This window comes from Populus nigra, chromosome 1 (genome assembly GCF_951802175.1).
Source record: "Populus nigra chromosome 1, ddPopNigr1.1, whole genome shotgun sequence".
In the NCBI taxonomy this organism is placed as follows: Eukaryota; Viridiplantae; Streptophyta; class Magnoliopsida; order Malpighiales; family Salicaceae; genus Populus; species Populus nigra.
The window spans coordinates 2662793-2687040 of record NC_084852.1 but is presented as its reverse complement, the minus strand read 5'-3'; the positions used below and the strand labels follow the sequence as shown (position 1 = coordinate 2687040).

The 24248-nt window shown below is 31.9% G+C and overlaps 1 protein-coding gene across 1 annotated transcript; it reads left to right on the top strand.

Moving 5' to 3' along the window:
* The first annotated feature begins 7080 nt into the window (after positions 1 to 7080).
* Positions 7081 to 8426, top strand: LOC133701627 (uncharacterized protein At5g39865). Its single transcript, XM_062125620.1, has one exon. The coding sequence runs from the start codon at positions 7214 to 7216 to the stop codon at positions 8237 to 8239; it is 1026 nt and encodes a 341-aa protein (XP_061981604.1). The 5' UTR covers positions 7081 to 7213; the 3' UTR covers positions 8240 to 8426.
* Positions 8427 to 24248: the final 15822 nt, after the last annotated feature.

Sequence of the window (24248 nt, the reverse complement as noted above, 5' to 3'; positions counted from 1 at the left end):
ATGAGATAAACAATCTAATGGAGGTGTGTCAGGAATTGTCAATAACATTGTAAATGATGATAATGTGATGGGAGAAGACATGAGAGAGACAGATAGTTTTAATAGTACACACAAGAATCCAAAGTCACATTAAGATAAGCTAGGTAAATAATGTGTCTGGTCCCTCAAGTTTCAAATCTTGACCATTTCTAACTCCTCACCACAATTTTACTTCATTCATTTTCATGGATATATATATAAAAAAACACCTAATACATCTACTTTTAAAACAAAACTTATAATATATATCAGATTAAATAATAATATACTCTCACATTGAAGAGTTGAAGAGTTAATGACGAGACTTATAGTCACCTTGACCCTTTATAATAACCTGTCTATCACACGGTTGGCGCGTGCGCGCGCGTGTATGTGTGTGTCCGTGTGAACGACAAGAGCATGCATATTGATACCTGAAATTGGAATAAAAGGGGTTGAGGTGGCTGAAATCTGAAACTTGAAGGACCGCAAGAACAATCTTAAAGAATAACTGACCGCCCCCTATTGCCTTCACGTGTTATGAGCAGCTAGATAGAAAGAGAGAATGAAAACAGGCCTTGAAGACCACCAACGAAGGACCGAGTTAGCTAGCCATCCAACTATTAAACAATTGAAGAGGAATCGATATATTTTTTGGTCAGTGGGAAGTCATTAGACTGGTCAAACACTTCTGACTCTGTGGTCTACTTTCCAAAAATGTTTCTTGTCTGAATTTGAAAAAATAAGGACAAATAATAGTACATGTAGATCAGTTGCGTCTTCTCCTAATAGTTAATAATGGAGCAAATAAAACCAAGTTATATTAATCTCCCTGGTGTCCGATGCAACAAATGGCTATTGAGAGATTGAGAGGCTTATCTTGGCAGATTGTGGGGCTTCGGCCAAAGGAAGTAATACTTGAGTTGGTTTGGAAAGATAATATCAAGTTTATGGTTTTAATTTTTAAGTGTTTTTTTAAAATAAAATATATATATTAAAATAATTTTTTTTTATTTTTTATATCAATACATCAAAATAATCTAAAAATATCTAAAAATTAATTTACTTCCATGACTAGGTTAGAGTGAATTGAAATTGTAGATGCTGAACAAATTGTGTAGTTTTATAGCTACACTACTATAATATAATATGTTTTGTAGTACTTTGTTATCCATAGAAGAAACTTATGTTGCATTGCTTGCCAAGGTTTATAAAATGATTCGGTTGCTTCTTTTTCAATGGAGAGTGTTGCATGTATATAGCGCCACGATGATTATTTTTTTATATTAGGAATGATTAAGAATGGAGTGGGTGGAAAGGATAAGAAATTTTTTTTTTATCAGTAAAAAAAAAATGAGAATCGCCACCTAGTTTTTATCATTAAGAATCCTAACTAATTTTAGAGTTTGTGTAAGAGAACTAATTGAGTAAATGAAAGTTATTAGCCTCTCTAATATGCCTTACTTGAGTTAAGTTACATAATTTATCTGTCTGATATAAACTAAACGAGTGTTGTATTTTCTAAATGTTGGTCTATTTATGGTCGAAGAAAAGTTTTTCTCAGTAAGGAGGTCCTTCTCTTATCAGGTTAAAAACCTAAATGTTCTAATGCCAATATAAAACAAAAAAAACTATCTTTTTATTTAATATCAGAAATATTTCTTGTATAAGTTCATAATCTCAGATACTAACAGAAAACAATATAATTTTTTTGTATTTTTTAAAATATAGATCAAGTTCTCATGACTTTAATAAATTGGTTATTAAATCCCAAAATGCAAGCAAATAGATATTTTTTAATTTTTATTGATAGAAATTGGTTACACCACACCCCAATATAAACTATGAATTAAAAAAAAAGTCTTAATTTGCGATCACACTCCAAAAAAAATAAACACACCATTCAACAGTACAAATTATCAAATAAAAAATATACAATATTAGTTGAAATCAAATAATATCCAAACAATTCAAATATTATACAAAACCAATAATCATGTTTGAAATTCCATAACATCATAGTAATTTATCAAAAATTAATTTGAGATCTTGAATCAACTTTCTAAAGGCTGGGAATTAATTGGAAAGGCTGACGCAACCAGGGAAACATTTCTGGACGCACTGTGAATATGCCTGATCAAGACCCAACTTCACCATAGAGATTTCTTTAATTCTTTAAGTACCTCAAAACAAAGACTAAAGAGACCTATGCTTGTTCCTCAAGCTTCCATTTTGAACTTCGAAGCAATCACTTCTGATACTAATTGCACAGTACGGCATTCCTTGATTGCCCATTCCATCATGGATAATCTTTTCTCTTCCTGTTGAAATGATATGTTAAAATGTGAACAAGCATCGAAGATTGCAACCATAAGGCGCAAACAATGAATACTCACTCACCAATTTTTTGGCCAAGGTAGCAGATCAAGTTTCAAGACCTCTGTCTCCAGTACTATCCTATTGGCTTTGTAATATGGGACTTTTTTCACAACACCAGGATCATCCCTGGCACGAAAATGATCCATGGAGAGTAGGCCTACAAATGATAGTTTTGGCAAAACAATGAACTATATGCAATTCCACCAAGTACATATTTAAACTCGAAAGAGTTTGATCGATTAACAGGAAAATCTAAGCAATTAGGAAAGAACGTAGAAAAAAGAAAAGGTATAGTTATGTTAATTTACTTGTTTGACGAAAACAATCATTATATTTGATATCATGTTTAAATTTAGACGATTCTACTGCTCTTGTTCTATATTGTTAACTCATTGTATCCGTTCAAGGTTTCAAGGTTGGAAAGGCTTTTAAATTAGGAATTAGAACATATTGTCTCTTTTAATCTTAGTATTTTCCTTTTTAATTTGAATTTTAACTTTTATTTTTCTATTAGGATCCCTTTCTCCTTTTTCTTTAGATGAGATTTTGGCATATTATATTTTGATTGAGAATAAATGAGTTTATCCAGCCCTTCTCGTGAACTTCTATCGTCTCATTCTCTTTTATTCCTAATCTATTTGGTTTAGGCTATTTTAAATGACAGATTCAACCTCGACTTGCTTTAAGCTTATATGGAGACCCACAAAATTGGGAAGTAGGAAAACCAGTTGAAATTTGCTTCATAAATGGGTTGGCTAAAACAAGGTGGCCACAGCACAGAATAAATACAGCAAGAACAATCTTTTCAGTTTACAAGGAAACCCAGAAAGGTAAGTATAGAAAACACAGAAGAGACAATTGGAGGCAAAGACTATATGCTCTTGTTTTGATCTTGAATGCACCAAACGATCTCATCAAGAAGATCACACATTTAAACAACGCAGTTCATGATTAGATTCTTCTAATGGAAGAAGATAATCTTACTTCCTGCAAGTGTTCCCAACCAGGTTTTCTCTTGGCTATCATATCTCCTAGTTGATCATGCCTCATTGATTCCTAAGCCCAACGCAGGAAATCCCAAAGTTTAGACAGAACCACCCGTGACAATAGTGTTTTTGAGGCAGTGAGTATTGCCCAATGATATAATAGCAACTAGAATGCAGAGAGACTGAACTAATTATATAATGCCTATTGTATATTTAATAAGATCAATAAAAAAAAATTCACAAAACTCCATGTGCCCAAGAGGGAACACGCTTGCATTTGATCTGTGTAGAAAAAACCAAGAATCCACAGGCCATCTGAAGAAGACAATGAATGTTCTCAATTGCTAGTAATTCTCGTTAATGGGTATCCTCCCTCCACATAAGAATTGTTTAATTCATGCGAGTCTGGTAGTTGTAAACCCTACCTAGTAATGCTTCAAGAATATTTACCCGGTAAAATAAATATTTTTTTATAATAATTAAAATGATATCGTTTTAATTATTAAAAAAAATACATTAAGAATTGAATTGAGTATATCAAATTTGGATTAATTAGTTTATAGAATTAATCTCTGTTTTTTATTTGGTCAACCAAATTTTTTTATATATTTTTTATTTAACTTGGATTGTTTTTGGATGATCCAGATCTACCCACCTTCCATCTAGATTTTAAAACTATAGTATGAAGTCAAAGGATGACTAATTTGATCCTGGCTTTTATTTTAGTAGCAAATTTAACATTCGAATTAAATAAATAAATAGGCAATTGAATGGCTTATATATTTTTTAATAGTATGATCACCCGTATAATATGATGATCCATGTTTGTAAAATAAATAAATAAATAATGGGATGCGGAAATTGAAATTCAATGCAAAAAATTGATCTTCCTAGCTAGTGTTCAATTTTCGATGAACTCCAAGCATATACTATAAGGATTCGATGCCTTCTATAATTGCATTTTGTGGCCAGTAGGTCCACAAGTATCAGGCGGCTTTGCCAGCATCAAAGGGGTGGTGGTCTGTCTGAAAAAGTGGCATGACATTATTTTAGATGAGGTGCTGGCCCTGCCTAAAAGGTGTTCTTCTAGGTATAGTCTCAGGCACCCACTATTTACCCCCAATAATTCTGATTTCAGACTGTTCTTTTTTGTTGGTTTTGAATTTGTTGCTACTTGTTAATGTCCCATAAACAGGAGTTTTCCTGTAGGCAAAGTTTTTAAAAAATATGGAGATAAACTTTAAAATGATTAAATTAGAGGGACCGATGAAAAAGTATGATATTCTTAGAAAGGCAAAATGCTTAATTACTACAGAAATTTGAAGTTCCGAAAGAAAAACTTAGAATTCAAGCTTGAAGGAGAGCTACATACTTTTTTCACTCAATACAAATAATTTGATTTTTCTAGCTGTAATTAGGTTAAATTGGACAATTATATATCGCTTAAGTGAGAGTACTTTTGAGTGTTACAAATACACATGATATATACCTCTTTTCATCAATAATTATCTAAATGTTATTGTATGTCTCATGACCCAATTTTGAATTTCCTTTAAAATTATCTTTTTTTAAAAAAAAATATTTTAAAAAATAAAAATAAATTAAAAAAAAACTAGTAACTAGGCAAGAGCAAGTTGAGAAGGGTTTTAAACACATGGAGAAACGAACTGGAATTTTGAAAAAAAAAATAAGGAATCCAATTGTAACTCTATTATACCTGAAATTGAAAGGCAATACAGATTAAAAGTCAAATTAAATGATTTATTGAATGAATATGCATAAAACTTAAATATGGGGATTTAATTAGACTTTTAATAAACTAATTTGATTTAATCATGGGCTCAATTAAAAGTTTAATTGTAAACTTTAATATTTGATAAGTAATTTTTTATAAGTTCAGAGATGAGATCCCTTACCTTTCTTGTTGGCGACTAAATTTAATAGAAGGTTATTCCACGACTAGAGGGTGTTTGGTTTGAAGATGACTTTAACTTTTTTTTGTATGATCCACACAAAAAAACATGTCTTTTTAACTTTTAGATATGTGATTTGTGCTTTAAAAGAATTGTACATTTAGAAAAAAGCTATTACACCTCTCACCCAAATACGCTTGTACACTTTTCTCATGACAAAGGTCAAGTTTAAGGGTTGTAATGCTATTTATAGCTCACTCTATAAGTTAACTATGTTATGAAAAGATTTTTAATAGTAAAATAAAAGGCGAGCTTCATTGATTTAGAAAAATATGCTTGTTTGGTCGTGTTGTTCAACTAATAAAAAGTATGTTTAAATTTATTAGATCATGTGATAAAACTTTAAAAGTTGTGCGAAAGAAAAGTAACACATGTAAAAAAAATTACACAGGTTGGGTTTGGACGCACTAGGTGAGCAAGCCATGGGGGCTTTACCTTGCTAGAGCCCAAGTAAGCTGTGGCTTTAGGCCCAAAGCCGAAGGTCTTTTTTTAATATTCTTATTTAACACAGTCTATTAATAAATAAAACTTTAAAGGGGTAGGTTTAAATGATGAAGACAGTATTTAAAAAAAAACATTAAATTAGTAGAAAATAATCTGATATCGACCCAGCCCAAGCTCTATCCTCAGTAAACGGGCTTGGCCTGGTGGTGTTTGTTTTGAAACACTGAGTGGAAGCATGTGAACTGACCTTGGAATGGGTGACGCGGGGAAGAAAGTGCGAGCCCAATTAAATACTCCTTCAGACGTAGTCCTGTAATTTGAATTAAAAATTTAGCGCCCAAAGGCCAAAGCTCGTGCACCACACACTCAGTCCCCACAAAAATTTTCAAATTTGAGTGACTGAAAAGGCTAGATAATAATTGCACTTGCTTTTGCAATTGTTCTCGCATCATTCATGTGATTTCTTTTAAGATACCTTTACATGTTTTTTTTTTATGAGAAATAATGTTTATTATGTTTAATTTACTGTTTTATTAAACCTTATCGTTTTGATTTAATTTATAACGAGAATTAACTATATAAATCATTGGTTTTAATCATGTCATTTGTGAGATTAATAGCATGTGAATTTGAGTTTTACTTAACGTCAAATTTGATGAAAGGTAAGACATTTGTTATTTTCAAACTAAATATCATGAATTTAAATATATGAATGAGTGGTCTGAGATTTTAACAAGATAAAATTAGTGAAAATCTAGTGTTTTTTTTTTTAACACGACACCATTTTATATGTTTTTTTTAGAAAAAATTAGCCTTCAATTCAATCTATTATTTTTTTAAAAAAAAAATTAATTATTTCAGGTTAACTCGTATAATTATTATTAAAGATCTTAATTCCTGAATCAAATATTATAATTAGAATTTTTTATAATTTTATATTTTTTAAATTATAAAACGTGTTATTAAAAATAAACTAAATCTAATAAGAATATTAAATTTTTAATTGATTAAAACAACATATAAAACGAAAATGAATAACTTAAACATTTAAAACCAAATATATTGAAACACAAAATGTTGCAATACTCCATTAATCTATCAAAACCTTGTTTGTTTATAACAATAAATCTAGTTATAATTAATTAATCAACGAAATTACAAAATGTAAATTTTAAGGCAGCAATAAAAGCAGATTTCTCATAATAATAATAATAATAATAATAATAAAATATAGTGAGATGAGATCTAGAAAATTCATTTAAAATTCCCTTCCTAAAAAAGTCATCCCCTGTATCTAACCCTGTGTCTTCACTCCCTGTGACTACTCTTGCTTTCCCTCTCAGTCTACTTCAAATTTCAAACACCAAAACAAGTTGAAGCCATCAACAACACTCTGCAGCTACCAACATCATCATGGGCTGTGTATCTTCTAATCTACTGAACAATGAGGATGAGTTCGCTCAACTAGGCAGCTCAGCGCTAAGTCACCACATAGTTTCACTCACTTCAACCACTTATGGCCTCCTCAATCTTGATCCGTTACCACCACCAACACCACCACCACAAACCACCACAACTCCTCCAACACCATCACCTCGGTTCACTCTTGGCTCCATCTTCCCTACCCCTCTTACAGAACCTAAGTCCAAACCAGAAATCATTGATTCTTGGGAACTTATGTCTGGTCTTGACACCGATAGCTTTCGTTTCTCTCCCATTATCAAGAAAGACCAAGAAAGTTCCCATTTTTCATCCTTTTTCAAGAAACATCAAGAAACTCCTTTATTTAGCAAAGAAAACACCAGTCCAAAACTTCTTTTGAAGGATAGCTCCTTAGTTACCAAGAAGTGCCAAGAAAGTCCTTTATCTAGCCAAGAAAACAAGAACCCAAATTTTCTTTTGAAGGACAGTACAGGTTTGATTGATAAATTTGAGAGACTATGTCCACCCAGTGGAGAAGACAGAGTTGTGATCTACACAACGACTTTGAGAGGCATAAGAAAGACTTTTGAAGCTTGTAATGTAGTACGTGCAGCATTTGAAGGGTTTGGTGTGTTGATTTGTGAGAGAGATGTCTCCATGGACAAAGGGTTTAAAGAGGAGTTAATGGAATTAATGAGAGGGAAAGAGAGAGAGGCAATGGTGCCACCAAGGGTTTTTGTTAAAGGAAGGTACATGGGTGGTGCCGAGGAAGTGATGAGACTAGTTGAGGAAGGGATAATGGGAGATGTTTTAGAAGGGTTGCCTAAGAAGGGAGTAAAGGGTGTGTGTGAAGGGTGCGGAGATGTGAGGTTTTTGCCTTGTTTTTCTTGTAATGGGAGTTGTAAGATGGTGATGGTGGTTAAGGAGGAGCTGGGGCAGAAACAAGGGAGGACTGTTGTGCTTAGATGCCCTGATTGTAATGAGAATGGTTTGGTGCTTTGTCCCATTTGTAGCTGACGCTCCAAGTTACAGTCTGTTGTATCCTGAAGTCCTATGTTGTATCATCATAAGTAAGTTATCTCAATTTACTTGTTTTGAATTTGAGCTGAAATGATAATGTTCTGTATTGAATTGGTGCTAATCCTCCTATTGAATGTGGTCTATGTGCCAATACATGATCAATTTACTTTGCTTAGATTCAATAGTTTTAGATGATTCATACAAGCAACAAATTGTGGAAATGGGATTATCATATTTCTGCTGTTACATTAGGGACAAGGGGGCTAATGAATTGAAATGATCGACTCTAAAACAAAGATGTAAAACTTGTTCAGAATATGGGGAAGAACTTAAATTGATTGGTTTTTGTAGCATTGACTTTTATGTTGTTAAATGTTCTTTTTGATGGTTCGCTTCCTTATGTTAGATCTTGAGCATGATATATACATTGTCTCTTACACAAGATCTGAGACTATTGTTATAGAGGGAGTTGCAAGACTTTTTTTTTATTTTTTATGATGCGCTTAATCATGCTAAAGGTTAAAGTCTAGGTTGATCTAGTGTAGAATTAGAAGGTAATCTTAAAGCACCAAGAGGGAAGCTTCCCATAGTGCTTTCATCTATTTCAATTGTAAAGGAGTTACTGGTTACACTCTAGGAACTCCTTTAGTCTCAGATTGTTTGATGTTATTGTTATTCTTTTTTATGTTTTTCACTATATGCAGAGTCGAGCGATAAATGCTTCAAACTAGGGAAGTGTTAAATTTACCAAATCCTTCTCATAACCACAGTAACATTTTTTTATGGCTTTGATTTTATTTCTGGAAAAATTTCCCAGAGGACTTAACTGATACTGAGCTAGGTGTGATTTACATCTTGGCAATAGCAGCATAGTCTTACATCGTAAAATTTTCCTTCTCTTCATTTTCCTTAGAAGTACTAGGAACGCAGTTATATATCTTTGGTTTTCTATAGCACCGTGTTCTTTGCAAGCTTTAGAATCATTTTGAACCGCAGAATTACCAGTACAACATCATTGTGCAAATGGGAGGTGTTTAAAGGCTAGCACTTAGAGTTCGTTTTGCCAAACTTTTTCGTAGCTTGAAGAGAGAGCATTAAAAACTGAAGTTTCAATGCCATTGCTGTATATTGCATCTTCTTGATTTTGACTGTTGAATTTAACCTTAAAAAAGGTTTTTTCCATAGATTACTGAAAGAAGACAGAAAAAGTGACAGATAATGATTGCATTGGGTTACTTCACATAGGGTTCTTTGCAGTAAGAGCATCAGTTTTCATTGTTATAATTTTTATTGCTTACCACCATTAATTGTAACTGAAAATCTGTTCAAAATTTATGGGGTCTGGTCTTGTGATTCATCCATTCTGTTTGTGGGCCCCAAGCATGGATGTGTGTGTGGCGTTTATAGCAGAAGTGTGCACTGTTTGGTTTGAACTTAAAAGCTGAACCGAACCGCCATGGTTCAGTTTGTTTTGTTTTTACCACAGAACCTAACCGCCATCTAGTAGGGCTGTTACTTGAGTTACTAATTACAATTACAAAAAATAACTAAAAGAGATCTTCCTTTTATTATGCACACATTTGTAGATTTGCACAGTAAAATTATTATTTTGCTCTTGAAAGAAAAATTCATTTAACTTAGTCTTAGAAATATGAAGGTTTTTTCAATGAAATCTATTAATCATTATCATTTTTAATAAAAACAAGAAAGTCTTTTTGCATTTTAAATGAACAATACAATAACTTAAATATTCTTAAAAATAAAATAAAATTTAAAATTAAAGAGAAGGGTTTTATGAACTTTTTATACTTTTGAATGCACATATTTTTACTCTTATAATTAAAAATAATAAAACATACATTTGAGGACACTTAGATCTTTTCAACATATTATTTTGTAATTATGTATTAGGATGATAAGTAATTAGATCTTTGACTATATATAAAAATAATTAAAAAAGAAAAGGAAGTTAATACATGGGCAACATGCACTAACAAATGAGAGGTGTTCATATTGTTTTGACGGCGTGTGCATATCTCTCGATGGTTAAATGTTGTCATCACCAACAACATGAGTCATCCAATGTTGTTTTTATTTTATTTAATTTGATTTTCAATTTAGTCTCATTGTTTTTTTTCATATAATTTTTATGCTAGATTTTGTCCTCAATTTTTTTTATTATTCTTTTTTAATTTTGGTTAATTAAGGATTTTGCTTTGTGATTTTTAAGTCTTTGCCTTCTATAGAATGATCGTAGTCTCATGAACCGAGTCACTAGCTATAAAGATAAGTCGGGTTGACTTAGATATTTTTTTATATTTCTTCTTAAATTGATTTTTTTTCAATTTTATTTTTTAATATTAGATTATTGGACCTTGAACTTTGTGAATTTTTTTTTGTTTTTTTTCTGTAGGGCTCAGCCAGGTCGTGGGTTAGTCAAGTTAACCTGAGTTACTCAAATTTTTTTGATGTTCTCTATTGATTTAACTTCAATCTTTTTTTTTCAGGTTCTTTTTTTTAAAAAAATAATTTTGTTATCCCAGTCTCATATTATTTTTAAAAAATATTTTTTTCAATTCCATCATTTGATATTAGATTTTAGGACTTTAGCTTTATTTTTTTAGGTGAGGTTTTCTCAATTTATTTTCCTGGATCATGGGTTAGTCAAGCTAACTTAACTTGATTCGAGTTATCATCACCTAAACCTTTTTTTATGTTAAGAAAAATTTTACTTGGCCATGACATAGTGTGGGCTACCTATTTCGTGGACACTAAGAGCTTATTTGGTATTGTAGTAGTAATTGTTTTCAAAGTGTTTTTTACTTTGAAATACAACAAATAATATTTTTTTTATTTTTAAAAATTCATTTTTGATATTAGTACATCAAAACGATATGAAAACATAAAAAAAATATTCGAAGGAAAGAAACAAAATAAAAAATTTTAATTTTTTTATGCTCTAATCATGTTATAAAACATAAAAAACATAAAAAATTTCAATAAAAATCAAAATATAAACAATCAGGTTATAATTCTGAAAGATCTCCAATCATGATTTCTGGAGTGCTAATATGCTATCGTAAAGCTTACAAGACTTGAGACTTGGGTTGTACAAGCTACTTTCACTATCATAATTATCGCGCTTGGGTAAGTAGCATTGGGGGTCGTGGGAGTCATCGCTTGGTTATTTGGTTCAGGGTCACTAGGAAACCTGAGTATATTAGTCTTATCAGAAATAGAAAGGGTAAGAAACTAGTTGTGGTTAGGAAAGATATTAGCACCCTGAGGCATCATACCTAAGGTAAGCTGTATTGTATGGTTTGAATGTGGTTTAAAAGTTTTGATGGTTTCTTAGCTAATAGTCTGTCTATAGCTTAGGATGAGGATTTATTCGTGTTAATAAATTTGATTTTTAAAAAAATTCTTATGGAAAAGATCCATGTAGGTGCCCTGATAAGGTTCACCCATTTTGGAAAACGGAAGAGTTTTTCACAACTCAAGTGTTGTGGTGAAAAATACTCCAAATTAAAATTGGTGAATATTGAGAATAACTCTGATAATTTTTTAGTCAGCTCTTGATATTTAAATACCAGTCTCACTTATAGGTTCAACATGTATACCAAAATATTGACCATCAATTCTCATGAATTATTATTTTAGTGATTATTTGAATATCGGTGAAATTCTCATGGATTTAATAAACTGATTATTAAATCTAAAATGCATGCTAAAAAAATAAAACATACAATGGATTTTATTTTTTGAAACTAGATATGATTTTTGTATTTTCAAGAGACTTGGTCGTACGCAACACGTAATTCGTTTTGTTTTATTTATTTATTATATTTTTTTTATATTTTTGTAAGGCCATATTTAGCCAAAAAAAATATTTTTTAGTGAAATCAAACTACCCAAAACAAGCCTAAAGGGTGTTTGCCAAACACATCCTTTAAACAAAAAAAAACCTTAACAAAAAAATCAAACCAAACAGGGCCTAAGGAGTGACCTGATTTTGACCTGACCGGATCGATCTTATTGAGTTAACTCGAAAACAAACCAAAACAAAAACCTAAAACCAAAACAGATTCAACCTAAAAAAACATAAAAACACTAAGAACACTCAAACATAAACCCAACAATATGAACATCAAACCATGCCAGATTTCAAGTAATAAAAGGCAAGGTTTTGATTGCAATCAAGTGTCAATTTGCTTTGATTATTCCTTAAACATCATGATTTTATCAAAATTGAGTTTCAGTTCAAAATTAAAACCCTAAGATTTAAACCCTCAAAAACATGTTATCAACGGCTGAGAACCCTAGATTATTCACTAATAATGGTATGCGAACTTAACGAAACCATACTCGAAATAAAACAAGTCCTAAAACTAGCACCTAAGACAATGTTCATCGGATGAACACGAGGAACACAAACCCAGAACTACCTAAAAAACCCAGCATGCTACTAAACCCAAAAAACACATTTTAAACCTACAAATTAAACCCTTTTAACCTCAGCAACCCACATTATCATAACTAAACATGCTTGAATAAAAAAAACTAATAAAAACAACAAATCTCATAAACATGTTAAAAACTCCAAGTCTCAAAACTGTCAACCTAGAATAGCCTATATTTTTATACAATTTGGATTCAAAACATCTTCTAAAACCCTCAAACAGAACCAAATAAAACTCAACAACCTAGAAACATGCAAGAACTAACAAAAGAATATCATAACATTGCTAACATATTTGCAAAATTCCAAATCAAACTTAGATGCAAACATAACATATTAAAGCAACCAACAACATGTCAACACATTCAAAACATGATATTTAAATAATTAAATCAATCGAACATGCCTTATGGACTCCACTTTCAAGATTTGTAATAATATACCTTTTAAGCTTGAAATCTTGAAATAGGAATGGATTTATGATGTTGTCTTCTTCTTTCTTTTCTCTAAACTCAGTAAAAGCAAGCGAAATCCCTTCCAAAGATCGTGACCTTGATTGAATCACTTGAACCTTAATCAAAATATCTCTTTCCTTTCTTTCTCCCTCCTTTCCTCTTCTAATCACCTCTCATTTTATATGTGGATTCATAACTTCTAAATGAGTTTGTTAGGGTTATAACAAACCAAAACTAGGTTAGTTTCACCCCTGGATCATTGGTTTTGGTTTTGTAACAAACTTGGAGGCTAAGGTGAAGTGTGACGTACCCTCATGGCGAGAGCCTGATGTCACGACGACAATTCCCGGGTGGTGTCTTTTGGAATGATCTTTGGTTTGGTTAGGGAGTCGCCACCTAGTATTACAGCTATTAAGAATCCTAATTAGTTTTTGTTTTCTTAGAAATTCTAGGCAAGAAAATGGTTGCGTAAAGATAATTTACTATAGTCTGATGACGTCTATCTCTACCGACTTACTATAACGGGTATGCTACGATGAACAAATCCTAATTTTTTAGGTCAAGAACTCGGTATGGGAAGGTAAAATTATATTAGAAGTGAATGAGTTGTATTATTCACAATAATATTGTGGATATTAATCTAATACAAGTTTTTTTATCCTTATATTAAAGTGAGTAATAAAATTTTTGTCCCCAATAATATTTTAGATATTAAATCCTTTTAGGTTTTTTTTTTATCTTTATATTAAAAGTAATTAATATTCATTATCCCTAATAATATTTTGGATATTTACCCCCTTTTAGGTTTTTTATCTTTATATTAAAAGTGAATAATATTTTCTTGCAAAAAAAAAACTTTAATGTTTTTTTTAAATACAGGCCAAAAATCCTTTGTAGCAAAGGCAATGTTTTTGAGAAGAATACAAAAAACATTAAAAAAAAAACCCTAAAACCGAACCTAGAAAACATGATATTCAAATTAGACCTAATATGGCAAACCAAAGGTATAAACGTGTTGGGAATCATGCAAGGATTAATAATCTAGCATCTATTTACTTTAATTTTCAACGAATTAACACGATTTGGTCAAAACTAGGTTTCGGTACCAAAACCAAACCAAAGATATTAAATGCATTAAAACATGTTATTGATGCGAATTAACTATAAATTATTGACTAATCAAGTCTATGGAATAATTCTGGGCAAAGAAATGGAGAAAAATTGGTTCAAATCATGTAGTTAAGGTAATGTTCCTTGCAAGAAAACAAAAAACAAAACACAGCCAAAACCTAGCAAAAACCCAGAACCCAGCCGTTGTTAAAACCTTCAAAAATAGCATTTTTGGCTTCTAAAACATGTTTTTTTTAATCTCAACATATCACATTAATATGCACAAACATATTTGAATAAAAAATACTAACAAGAAAAAAACATCAAAACACCTAAAATCAAGTTTAAGGTACCAAATCTAAAACAATAACTTAACACAACTTATATGTTCATGCAACATGGATTCAAAATTGGCGTTTTGAACCCATTTTATGCATGAACATGCATAGCCAAGCTAGGTGAAAACACAAAATAAAACAACATTATGTACCAAAACAAACTTAAAATAGCAACAAATATGTATCAAAACTTCAAAAATAACATTAAAATGTACAACACAATAGCAAAGAGGTGAATGCAACATTATTTGTTAAGCATTCCAAACCTTTTTGCTTTGCTTTTTTTTTTTGTGAAGTTTTATAGATGCGGGACCTAAAAAATAGGTAACAACCATAGTTACAAGGCTTCTTGATCAAGTGTGTCGCACCCTCGCGAGCGGAGCGCGGCGTCGCGGCGATCCTCGATTGATTTCGGAGTCTTTTATTTTGATTGTGGATAAAGGGAGTCGCCACCTAGTATTATGGTCACTAGGAAACCTAACTGGTCTTTCAGAGATTCTAAGGCAAGGGACTGGTTGCGTAAAGGGAAGGTATTAGCACCCCTAGTACGCCCTACCTAAGGTAAGCTGCTTGGTGTTAATTTGGTTTGTCTTATAATTGCTATGGTATTGGTGTTTTCTAATCCCATCAATTTTCCTAGGTTTGATTCAAACTAAATTTATTAAGATAGAAATCCAAGGAGATTCCATGTGCTTTAAAAGCTCATTTTTCCCTTAGTATTTCATACTCTTACGGCTCGTAAACCGCGAAGTAAAAAAATTGAAATGTCCTCGATTACAATCAAGGCTTCTTTCAAGGATGTGTAATGACTTATTATTCCTAGAAAAATATTTTGGATATTAATCACTTTGGGTTTCTTTATCCAAACATTAACAGCTAATAATAACAAATTATTCCCAATAATATTTTGGATATTCATCCATTTGGGGTTTCTTTATCCAAACATTAACGGTGAATAATAACAAGTTATTCCCAATAATATTTTGGATATTCATCCCTTTGGGGTTTCTTTATCCAAACATTAACGGTGAATAATAGATTAATTCCCCCCAAAATAAGATTTTTATATTTTTTGGAATATTGGCCAATACCCTTTGGAGTTTTACAAACATGTTGTAAAATCCAGAAATGCAAGAAAATAATTTTTTTGTTGTGTTTAAGAAATTCATGCGAAAACACATTTTCGAAACTTCCAATATTTTTTTATATAAAAAGAACGTTCAAAACATGTTAGAGTATTGGCCGTATGCAACACATAAAAAAAACATTTTTTTGATATATATGTATATTTGTCACATCGCGTCGAAAAACCAGGTATTCTAAATGCGAGATTGATATATTTTTTATAATAAAAAAAATACAACCTTAAATAAATATGCTAGAAAATCATCAATCTCTCTCTCTTTCTTTTTTGGAGAGAAAAAAAAAAGAAAAGAAAAAAAAAAGGGTGAAACCAGTAGATCCGGCCGGGTCACTTGCTTTGCTGGACAAAAAAAAAAAAAAACTACTGTTCAAGTGAATTATAATTCACTTGAACAGTAAACACAAAAGGCATGCACAGTAGCTATGTAATTAAAATGCAAAGTGAAGAGAATGCATGGAAACTTACCTGGCGCTGAAACGGGCGAAGGCGATGGCGCTGAGACGACTGGACGCTGCTCATGAAGGAAGATCCGGCCTGCTGCTCTTGCTTATTTTTTCTCAAAGTGGCTGAGGAATTGCAACTGGTGATGACCGCGCCCCTGCTGGTTCTTGCTCCTAGTCAGAGAAGAAAACACAGCTACTGCTGGCGATGGGGAAGGGATATGGACGACTGGGATCAGCTGCTGGTGCAGAGACGAGACTGGTCGCCATCCTGGATTGCTGCTGCGGCTAGTACCTGCTCCTGGTGATTGAGGGGCTGCGAGTCAGCGATGGCTTCCGGAGCTGAAGACGACGCCGCTGTTGAAGCTGGAGACGGCTGCGTACTGGTGCAGGACTCAGAGAAGAGCTGTCTGTTTGGAATGTTAAGCAAAGCTCCTGACGCTGCTTGTGGCTCACGGTTTTGGCTGGTCTTAAGAGAAGTTGCTGGACCGTGGGGGAGAATCTGGTGGTGATGGGGAGAAGCTGGTGGTGATGGGGAGAAGCCAAAAAGAAAGAAGGAGAGGACGAGGCTTTGGTTTTCTTGCTGTTCGGGTGATAGAGGGAAGATGTGTTTCGGTTTTGAGAATGGAGATGGAAAGGGTCGTGTGCGGCTGAAGGTGAGTGGTCGAGAGAGTCTGAAAGTTTGTGTTGATGAGCGGCTATGGGCTGTCTTTTTAGACTGACGGGAAGGGAAAACTTTGCTGAGGGAAGGGGAAGGTCTGTGAAAAGAGAGATGGGGCTGTGACTTTAATGGGGTTCTCTGGTTTTGCAAAGGAAGAATGGAGATGGGGAACTAACAGAGAGGGGAGCTGCTGCGTTTTGGAGGAGAGATGGCGATGGTGGAACGGCTGAGAGGGGAATGGGGGTTCTAGTGAAAGGGAGAGGGACAGTGTATGGCCAGAGAGAGATCCTTCGTTTCCTCCGAGGGAGGGGCTGCTTCCTTGTTTTTATTTTTAAAAGATGAGCAGGGGCTAGGGCTCCTTCGCTAGAGAAATAGGGTTAGGTTTTTTCTATGTTTCTCTCTATTTTTGTTTGTCTCTTTGCCCCCTGTAAATTTTTCCTCCTCGTGCATATGGCTGAATGTTCATTTATATAGAAAATCTCTACATGTTCTATTTAAAGAAATATTGCAATAATTATTACAGAGATTGTCTTCTATAACCAACACCAACAAATCCTATATATATGGTATTTTTTTATTGCAGTGATTATTTTCCATAACCAGCACGAATCAAATCATATATCTATGATATTGCAGTAATTATATATGATTCAGTAATTATCTCCTTGACATATTGCTTCCTTAACCCTGATGCTATATGTTCTCGCCACATGTAAATCTTTATTTTTTTTATTTTTTTATTTTTTTTATTTTTATTATTTTAAAAAAAATTATCAAAACATGGGTCAAAATTTGGGTAGCAACAAAGTGGTCTTAAGCTAATTATCACACACAACCCTTTTTCTTTCTAGTGAGTAGGTGGTTGAATGACCATGCTTTATAATCCTCATTAATTTTTCATTTATGCTTTGACTAAAAATGATAATTATTATGTCTTTGGTGTAATAACTCAATTTTTGATGACATAAAATTAAAAAAAAAATGAAAAATGAGATGAATGAAAAAAATTGAGATTCGGGTCAAGACAACACAAGTTGGAAGTCTTGAGGTTTTAATCAAGGTGAAATTATAAATTTAGGATTCAATATTACTAGAATTTTGAAGATTTGATAATATTAGAAACTTAAGTAAACTTTGGATTAATTTAATTAATAAAATCATGAGCTTAAATGAAAATTTGATAAGATTGGAGACTTAATTAAAATTTGATTTGGTTTAAATTAATGATGTCAAGGGTTTAAATTAAAGAATTGATAAGTTGGGGAACTTAATTGAGTTTAGAATTAGTTTAATGAATGAGATCAAAGGGCTCAATTGAAGAAATATTAAAATTCAGGGTTGATTTGGGGTTAAAATTATAAGAGATTAAATTTCAAGGATCGGTTTGTAAAAGGCACCGCAATGCAGGGGTTTAAATACAATTATGGCCAAGGGTCCGATTAAGAAGTGTTAAAGTTTGGAGGACTAGATTAAAAAAACGGCTGCCTTAGTCCAGAAACGGCGTCATTTGTCATTTCTGTTCACTGTCTTCTTCCTCTGAAAAACAGAGGAAAGCTCGCTGCGAAAAAAGAAAAAATACAGGTCACCAGACACATTGCAATGCCCATAACTTCCATCACCAGCTTCTTAGTTCATCTCCGTGTCCTTCTCTGCCACGATGTGCCCACAACGTCGAGGAAACCATCACCAATAGTCCAGCTATGGCAAGATTATTGGTGTCCCAATTCGGCCAAAACACAAACTCCTGAAATTTCATCCTTATCAGGGGAAGGTAAGGAGCAAGAGGGGATGCCTATAAAGGCCCAGAGAATTCACAGAAAAGAGGATGGAAAAAAAATAATGAAGGGGACAGAACACAGAGGAGAGAAAATGAGAGAGGGAGAGAGAGAACCAAAAGGGGCAGAAAGACAAGAGAAAAACAAACAGAGGGGAAGGAACTGAAGACAGAAAGAGAATCCCAGCAACGAGCATCCACACGATTCTCCGCGCAAAACTCCAGCAACAAACTCCGGCAACAGGTAAGCTTTCATTGTTTTCCCTCTCTTGCAGTTTAATTACTAGATATTGTGCCAGGCGTGCGTGGACAATTCACGCACGCTACATATCACTCAGTCGGGTTACTAGTTGAACTAGTACAGGGCCGGGTTGGCTAGATCAGGGCCGGGCCATATGGTTGGGCTAGATCCAGCCCAGTAAAAAAAGAAGAGAAAGAGGAGTGGGTCGGGTCTAGGTCTTAGACCCAGATAGCCCAGTCCATATTTGCTAAGGGTGTGTTTAACATATGCCTTGACCATAATTTTTATGCCCATTCTAGTTTGATATCTGGCCAAATGAGCCTCTTTTTAATATCAAAAAATTTCAAAAATATATGAGGATCTTTTCGTTGATTTATTTATGGGAGCCTCACACTTTGTTTTATTTGTTTTCTTTGTGTTTTGTATTTTTTCTACTATATGCTCAATCTGTGGACCATTACTGTTAAATGCAAAATCTATTGTATAACATTTCTTTTATTTCAGTCTAAAAGGAAAAAAAACAAATATAATAAAAGGAAAGCAAAAAGAAAATGACATTGAAAAATTCTTCTTTAAATTCAATTTTTTACGAAATTATTCACTGACGCTAAAGTTGGGTATATTATATTTTTTGGGGTTTGTGCAATATTTACCAACACCAGAGTTGGAAATATTCGTAGGAAATGTTCACTGATGCCAGAGTCAGGAACATGATAGGAAGAACAAAAAAAATGAAGAACAAATTCTTAGCAATTTTAGACAAAAAGCAATGCATTTTGCCTCAGGTAGGACACTCAAGGGGTGATAGTATCTTTCCTTTCGCGTAACTAGTCTCATATCATAGATTCTCTGTTGATCAGTTAGGGTTCCTAGTGACCATAATACTAGGTGACGACTTCTTGAACTAAGACATATTCCTATAAAGAACAAGATGCTAGATATATGTTATTTTTTCAAGAAAATTTTTAATTGGTTGCCGCGATGTCCGGGTATGACATCTTGCATACTCGTTAGTAGTGGACCTCCATTGTATCATAAGAGATACCATTGTTTTCTTCTCCAAGATCATAATGTTATACCCGTTCCACTTTGTTGTTGAGGCGGCGTCAGGACATGCACACCTTAATGTGATCCTCTTAAGAGGTGGTGTTGGGAAGGAAAGTGTTTTGGGTTTAATTATAAAATTATGATTAAAGTTCAGGAGTCGCCACCTAGTATTAAGGTTACTAGGAAACCTATGGTCTGCGAGAGTTTGAGTAAGGGACTAGTTGTGCAAGGGGAAGACACATCACATCCAGTGCACCCTACCTGAGGTACGCTGTATTGTTGTTTAATTGTTTTTCTAAGTCAAGTTTCTATTCGTTGGTCTTCTTCTAAGGTCTAAGGTAGATTTTCCTTCGTGAGAGAGTCTCAACCTCATTGGGTTCAATTCTAACTGTTCTAAAATCTAAATTTAACCATCATATTTATTTTACACTTTGTATCTTTAATAACTGAGGGTGTATTATAACTGTGTAATTTTACACTCCCAAATATAAAACTTTATATCTACACCCTAATATAAAATAAACAAAATGATTGGTGAAAGATTTTTGACATTTTGTTTTTTATAAAAACATGCTTGTAAAACTTTTAGAATTTAGCCGTATATATGAAAACAAAATATTTTATGTATTTTTTGTTTGTTTGTTTATAGAGGAAAATAATTTAAATAATTTTGAGATTTTGTTGAAAATTTTTAGAAACGTTTTGGAGAAAACTGAGTATTTTAATACCGAATCTTTATCTTATAGTGTAAATATAGAACCTGATATTATGCAAAATTATTGGAAAAACATGCGAGAAAATCACAAATATTTTTTGAAAGGATTTTTTTTTGGATTTTTTTGTTTTTTTGAATAATATTATTATAATATTAAATTTGGTCTCCTAAAATTTCATTCTTCTCAATGAAGCCTAAATTGAGCTCTTAAACTTAATTTTCACTAATTAAGCCCACAATAAAATTAATTTGACCCATTTAAAGTATAATTAAGTCCTTGCATCTAATTAAATCCTTCAATTTGACTCAAATTAATTTTTAAACATAATTAAACTTTTAATTGGTCCATGATTAAATCAAATTTGTCTAATAAATGTGAATTTGGAGAATAACTCAGAAATGGGTTATGACACACTTCATAGATTAACATAAAATCTTTTCAATAATTTATTTTGTGATTATGTATTAGGATGAGGGGCACTTAGGTCTTTGACTATATATAAAAATAATTAGAAAAGGTGGCTCGAGCGTGCATGGCACACGTTAGCAAGTGGGAGGTGTCTGTGCTGTTTGAGCGGCGTGTATTGTGCCTCCCTCATAGTGATAAAATGTCGCCATCAGCAATGGCATTAGAAGCAATGAGTTATCCTTTTCGTGGTGGTGGTGCATATGTTCACGGAGGAAGTTTAGTTGAGCTCAAATGAATCTTTTTTCTTTTCATTTATGGTTTCTCTTTCATGACCTAGAAATTCATGATAGGTCTTTCAAAAATTAATAATCTCATTAGTTTGTGTTTCAATTAATTTTGCTCCTTATTCTTTTAATTGCTATTCAGTTTGCTTTTAATGCTTTTTGAACTTTATTTGTTCCATTTTTTCCCTAAGCATTTTATTTTATTTAATTCTTATATCTAATATGGTCATTATTCTTTTGATTGTTATTTTTTTTCTTGATGTTTTTTTCAATTTTATATTCTTTTTTCTTTTGATTTTTTTTTCTTTTTTAAAAAAATTTATTTTAATTTTCAATTTATTCCATTATTGTTTACTTTCATTTAGTTTTTATGCCTAATTTTATCTTCATTTGTTTTGATTATTATTTGTTTTTCTTTTAATATTGTATGATTAAGGATTTTGCTTAGTGGTTTTTTAGTGTTTTTCTTCTATAGAGTGATCCTGGTCTTATAAACTGGGTCACTCGTTTCGAGGATTAGCTAGGTTGACTTAAGTTTTTTTAAAAAAAATTGATTTTTTTATATTAGATTATTGAGCCTTGATCTTTTTATTTTTTCCTCATTTTTTAGGTTGAGTCGGGTTATTGATTAGTCAAGTTAACTCAATTTTTTTTATATTCTTTTCTATTGATTTAACTTTGATATTTTTTCTAGGTTATTTTTTTAAGAAAAAAAAAACTCCAACCTAATCTCATATTGCGAGTGGTGGGTTGTTAAGTGAGCCTGAGTTGACTCGGGCTTTTTTGTTAAAATTTTTTTTAATTTTTTTATTTGACATAGATTATTGAGCTTTAAGTTTTATTATTTTTTTCTATTGTTTATGTGAGGTTTTGCCGATCTATTATCTTGAGTTTTAGATTAATCAAGCTAACCCCATTTGATTTGGGTTATTATTGCCTGAAATCTTTATATATATATATATATATATATATATATATATATATATATATATATATATATATATATATATATATATATATATATATTAGGAAATGTTTTACCAAACTCATGACATAACACTTGCTACCTATATAATGGACACTAATTCTGGAAGATCTCCGATCACAATTTCTCGAGTGCTGGTATGCTCTCGTTAAGCTTACCTTCTGGTTAGGACTTAAGACTTGGGCTATACAAGCTGCTCTCACTATCCTAGCTACAAGGCTTCCTGGTCCAGTGGTCTTAAGCTCACTATCATAGGCAACCCATTTTCCTTTCTAGTGAGAGAGTGGCTGAATGACCACGCTTCGCCATCCTCATTACATTTTCATGTGGGCTTCGCCCCCACGATTGGAAACTAACGGATTAGCCCTTTTTACAAGGATTTGGGATTAGCTTATAATGATTAAATTATATCTAGAATTGTTTTTATTTTTTCAGTCATTTTCTATAGAATTTTGAAATATTGAATCTTTTATTATTTAAAAATCGTGTATTTTTATCACTTGTGTTGATTTATCATTCAATAAATAACTAAAAAATGATCAATCAATCCAATTACAATTTTATTATTTTATTCATAAGTAAAATAAAATATTCAAAATTTTACATTTTTTTATACACCTAGTTTTTCTATATATCCAAAAGATTCGAATTCCTTCTATATTTTAGTAAAAGAAATTCAATAACTAACAGCATCGTGAATAAGGATCTAATCTAGTAACCTACCTAATTTTATTAAAGAAACTAAACATAATAATAATTAAGTCTCTAGCTTACTTTTTAGTATTGAATCTTCACTTTATATTAAGAGATACCGTTATTTTCTCCTCAATAATCATAATGTTAAACTCAATCCACTTTATATATTAACTTAAAAATTTAAGATTTGAAACTTGATCTATGTCAGGTTTTAAGTTAAACCGAAAAAAATATTAATTCGGTCAATTCTAAAATAATAAGATTTTTTTAAATGGCCAAAACATTTTCGTTTGAATAAAAATGAATAAATGATTGATCCATATTGATTTAATGACTCATGAATTGAACCTGTAAACTAATTGTTTTTCGAATGAATTCTCACATCTATGTTCAAGATGATTTGCTTTAATGATGGCAACAAGTTGGGTATGACAAGAGCAAGTATGGATTGTGTGGATCGATTTTTTAACTGATACGGGGTCGTCGTACGTATAATATATTTTAATGGATAAGACATGAGATTAAATTAGTCCATATATTTTAACAATTAATCATGTTTTAGCTAACTGTTTTATTCCTTAGTTTTATTAAAGTGAGTAATAAAAATATTATTTCTAATAATATTTTGAATATTAATTCTTTTTAAGTTTTTTATTCTTATATTTAAAATAAATAATATTTATTATTCCTAATAATATTTTGGATATTAACCCCTTTTAGGTTTTTTATCCTTATATTAAAAGTGAATAATATTTTCTTGTCAAAAATAATTTTTAAATATAAGCCAAAATTCTTTGGAATTTTACAAACTTGTTGTAAAATCCATAAAATATTTTTTTTTTATAAAACAACATGCAAAAATATTTTAAATTTTCTTTGAAAAAATATACTCAAATAACTTTAGGATTTTTAGCCATATGCAAGGAAAAAAATATATTTATATTTTTTTAGGCTTTGTTTGACAAAAACCTAATTTTTCTTGTAATAAAACTACCCAAAATAGACTAAAGGGGTGTTTATCAAAGACAACTTTAAACCCCAAAAAACCCTTATAAAAAAAATGGCAAACCAGACACAGTATAAACCCTTTGATCTAGATTTTTTTCTCAACCCAACTAGGTTGACCCAAAATATTTGGTTCCACTATAAACCGAATAAAAAATCTGGGTATGACCTAAAAACAATCCAATGCTAAAAAATAGATTAAAAACACAAAAAAAACACACAAAAAATGGAATAAAATGGATC

What these genes read in the sequence shown, in the direction of transcription:
- LOC133701627 (XM_062125620.1), top strand. Translation starts at nt 7,214, where the DNA reads ATGGGCTGTGTATCTTCTAATCTACTGAACAATGAGGATGAGTTCGCT.